The 4419-nt window shown below is 36.4% G+C and overlaps 1 protein-coding gene across 1 annotated transcript in view; it reads left to right on the top strand.

The window, feature by feature from the left end:
- Positions 1-4419, top strand: part of PPP1R21 (protein phosphatase 1, regulatory subunit 21) — a 30844-nt gene that overhangs the window by 6108 nt on the left and 20317 nt on the right. Inside the window, exons 6-7 of the mRNA XM_009572897.1 lie at positions 140-234; positions 2610-2662. Coding sequence (XP_009571192.1) covers positions 140-234; positions 2610-2662 — 148 coding nt within the window. The remainder of the gene's footprint in view (positions 1-139; positions 235-2609; positions 2663-4419) is intronic.

Genomic DNA, 4419 nt, shown 5'->3' with positions numbered 1-4419 from the left:
TGCTGTCTTATTTTTATCTAACTTCTAGAAAGATAGCATCAAGGGATGCTTATGGTGAGCTGTGATGTTGGTCATACGGATTAAATTTTAAAGGTTTACCGTGTGTGTGTGTTTTTTTGTTTGTCTTTTTGTTATTTAGCCAGCAACAGTTAAAGAATCTTCAAGCAGCTTTGGGCAGTAGACTGGAAGAATCTCTATGCATAATCAATGAAAAAGTACCTTTTAATGACACAAGTACGTATTGCCTTGGTCTGGGTTTCGTGTTTAATTTTGGGTATCCATCTGGAAGAAGTACTCCTTATGAATTAAAATGTATTAGCAGTAAGAAATGTTGGACATCTGAACAGGCGCTTGGAGGTAATTGTAATAAGTATTCATTATACTCGTCATAATCTTGTTTAGTGATCTTAAAATACCAAGTTTTTTTATATATATATTTATCTAATGAAAATTAAAACTTTTGAAGGCTTTTGAGTAATTTGCCACTTGTCTTGCTTAGTGTTGACAGAATATTGTAAAAGATGAAGGAGCACTGTCAATTTACTGGTTTCTCCACAAAGATTTCTTTAGTTACTCATCTCAGAGAGTGTTATTTTTGGCAGGGTATATTTAAGAGTTACAGTAAGTTAAGATGAGGATAAACTAGTGGCTGCAGAGATGTTGACTTAATGAGGCATTGCATGAATAATGGTCTACACTTAGTGTTAGCGGGAAGTCTGTCAGTGCATCTCATGTCTGATCAGAGAACACCCAGATTAGTTCTTACCTGCGGTTTGTCTCAGACTCGTTCATCTTTTCAGGGAAAAAACCCCCTTTGAATCTGGGGACTTTCACATGAAGCAACCTTTTTTCTGTTTCCTTTCCAACTGCTTCTAGATAAACTGAAGTGCAGAGGATACCATGAAGTTAGGAGTGCTCAGCCTTTGCATTGCTTTGGTGCAAGAATCGGTTAGTATGTGCCAGATCAGTGCTGTGTACTGTGTGCTTTTGTAAATGGCTTGAACACGAGGTTGTACTTGGGCAGGCAGCAGTCTGTAATCTTCTGGCAGTGAGACTAGAGGACCTAGAACAGTGAAAAAGCTGAAAGTAGTGGAGAAGGAGCAGAGAAGTGAAAACAGGCTGTTGAATTTCCGTTAGGTTTTATTGGTAGATTTTGCATTTTTCATTCAATTCAAGACTTGATGAAAATGTTTTGATTAGCCTTAGGTTTTCTAAAAGCCGATCTGGCGGGGTGCTGCAGGGGTGAGCCTTCCAAATTCTCCACTGGGTTGGCAATCCAGGGAGTCTTGCCTTAGAAACACCACATCGTTTTCTCTTTAGGAAATGTTGACTCTCATACAGGATGTTATGCTTAGGTGTTGGTGCCTTGACTTGATACCCTTTTCACTTCCTTCTTCTCACAAAGATCACTTTGCCTGGCATCTGCTGTTTATTTCTACTTCTCTGGCTTCTTTAGCTGATTGTTTGTTTTTTTTTTTACGGGTGTTTATCACTGTAGTGAGAACTTTGATGCAAATAATTTGTTTATCTGCTCACTCAGCTGCCACGGCATAATGTTTTCACTTGTGTAGAAAACACTGCAAATAGTGGACAGATCTTTAGTGACAGAAGAATGAGAGAAAGTCAAGAAATGTTTGTCTGCTGTGGATTCCAACTGTCTTGCTATAGGCTCTGTAGTTGGTTTTAAGTGTAACTAGCAGCTGGCTTCAGTTTCAGTAACAATCAAATGACTTGTTTATTGCTAAGCATGATTTTGAGAGTAGGAAAGTTTTCTGAAGCGTTTACTTACGAGTAGGATTTGGTAATTTTGGACAGTTTTTTTGTTTTGAATACAACTACCTCTTCCCATGTGTTAATTGCCTAAATGTGAATGATACAAAAGGAATAAGAAGCTGTAAATTTCCTTTGTGTGCAAATTTTAAACTAAAGTGGTTATTATTCCATTTAATTGAGGATGGATGTGATTCCTTTTAAATCTCTAAGACTTCGTAAGCTGTTCTCTAGGTACAAATATCCCTCTACCTCTTTAAAAATTGTGCCTGCTTGTAATTGAATAATCATTCTAGTTGCTCTGTAACTGGAACAGAATGCTGAAATATGTGGAGAGTACATCTTGTAAATTATCAACAAATCAAGTACTTACAGGAGCTTTTTTTTAAACATGCAATCCATTAAAAAAAATACATTAATCTTATTTGACAGTCCCTGGAATGTAATTGAAATTTGAAGGTCACCTTGAATTCTTTAAGGTTTTTTTAAAGATTTTTCACTCTTGTTAGTGATGAATACTGTTCTTTTGGGCAAGAGGATTCTGCTCTTACCTATCAAATTCAGGGTGTTCAGATGGTTAAATTTGACTTACAGTCTAAGGCAAGTATAGAAGTGCTTTCTCTCCACCTAGTCACAGTAACAGTTCTTAAGTGAGGATGTTTAAGCCTACTTTATTGAAGCCGATTGTTTGTATATCTTTTTAGTTAATATTATTTACATGAACTGTAATATTACTGCAATGAAATTTTATATTTAAAAAAAAAATCACTATTTACCAATAAATGTCTCTTAAAAAACCACAATTTAATAAGTGCATAAACTTAATTTTTGTCCTGTAGGATCTAATCGATACAATGCTCTGAATGTACCATTACACAACAGAAGATATCAGGTAAGCACTTTTTGTGGCTTCATATGTAAAGATGCAACTTTCTACACAGATACTGAATAAAAACAGTCATTTCGGTGACCTGAAATGCCAGAAAATAGGCTATCTTACTACTATCATGATATTCCAAGGGAATTTCTGTCCACAGAGCCCCTGTGCTTTTCAAAAGGTAGTCTATACTATTCTTATGTCGAGGAGTCAAGTTCTCTGCTCACCTCACTTCACTAGAGCTAATCCACTGACTACTAGCTGGTGATCACTGTAGGTATTAACTCAGGCATGCCTTTCTAAAAAGAATGGCAAAAAGGTTTAATATTAGTCTCTTATTAAAGTTATACAAAATATTCTTTTACTATGCCAACCTGCAGTAAGTTAGAAATTGAACATTTCATTTTTAAAGTTGGTTAAAACTATGTTAGTTTAAAGGTCTTAAGCTTTTTGTTGAAAAAAGGTAGTTTTGGTATCTTAAATTCCTTTTCTCTCAAACTGAGCTTCTTCAGTCACATCACTTGAGCCCCAAAGAGTGTTTGCATTTGCAAACTATACGTTGGTGTGTACGCAAGAATACCATATTAGTTAATATTACTTGTCACTAGTCATAATCCTTTTAAGGAATAAATCATGTATCTTTGAGAACTCTGCATGGTTCACTTACATTTTATGGGATACTTCTTGCCAAAACACCTCTTACTTGCAGCCAAATCGCCCTTATTAATTGAAATATTGTTTAAAAAAAAAAAGAAACCGTTTCTGTTCATTACTGTAATTTCATCAATTTCCTTGGAAATGTGGCTTACTCAGTATTCAAAAATGAGCATTAGTTTTCTGTGAGTAGCTAAATATATTAAGGCTTTTTACAGTAGTAAGTCAGATACTTTGATGCAGTCAAAATTTTCCTGTTTTGCTACCACTGAGGATGGGTTCCATGGCACTTGGTGTTTTTTCTCTTTGCTTGTATGATATGTCTCGAACCTTCAAGTTAGGGCATTCAGGTGCCGCTGTAGAAAGATTTCAAATAGCTACTTTCTCCTTTCGTCAGAAGTGCCTATAAAAAGAGACCTTGTTCCTAATATGTCTGCTGTGACAACAGGTGACCTGCTGTCCAGTTTTGTGATCGAAGTAGCCTTAAACCAACCTGTTGCTGAGTTCTAAGAAAAATCTGAATAACTGCGTGGAGAGTTTCTGCCTTTACTATTTTCTGCTAGCACTATGTCAGCCAGCCTCATGCTTCAAGATCTGCAATCTTGAAAATGTTCCAGGACAGATTTTTATGACTGGCTTTGCCAGTGGAGGCAAAATGCTCGTGTGTTAGTACAGGCTGCAGTATAAAGGACAGCAAAACAGTAATATTGTCTGTTTTCCTTCCTTGCATACCTAATTAACATACACAAACTGAGTATAATGACTGTATTAATTACTCACCACTATCCCTGATCCATAATCAGGATTCACTTGATTTAACACTTCATTGAAGGATTAGGAATACATCTCTGAAGGAAAGTCATTGTTGGCTGAAATGTCACTTTAACCTTATTCTCTCCTCTATAAATCACAACAGAGTGTGGTTTTCTTCTCTGTTGCCTTTGGTTTTTCAGAACGCTCCATTTTGGATTCATTTCTTGGTTACCTTCCTACTGCACTAAAGCCACAGAACAGCCTTATTCATGAGCGGCAGCTCAGTTCTGTCCAGGTGGGAGAATAATAATTGAGTGTTACTGGTTAGAGAAGACGACACCTTTTATTCCGGGAGGATACCTCAT

The sequence above is a fragment of the Fulmarus glacialis genome, unplaced genomic scaffold, assembly GCF_000690835.1.
Source record: "Fulmarus glacialis isolate BGI_N327 unplaced genomic scaffold, ASM69083v1 scaffold2440, whole genome shotgun sequence".
Classification (NCBI taxonomy): domain Eukaryota; kingdom Metazoa; phylum Chordata; class Aves; order Procellariiformes; family Procellariidae; genus Fulmarus; species Fulmarus glacialis.
The sequence above is the reverse complement of the archived record's forward strand: the minus strand, read 5'-3'. Positions and strand labels throughout refer to the sequence as shown.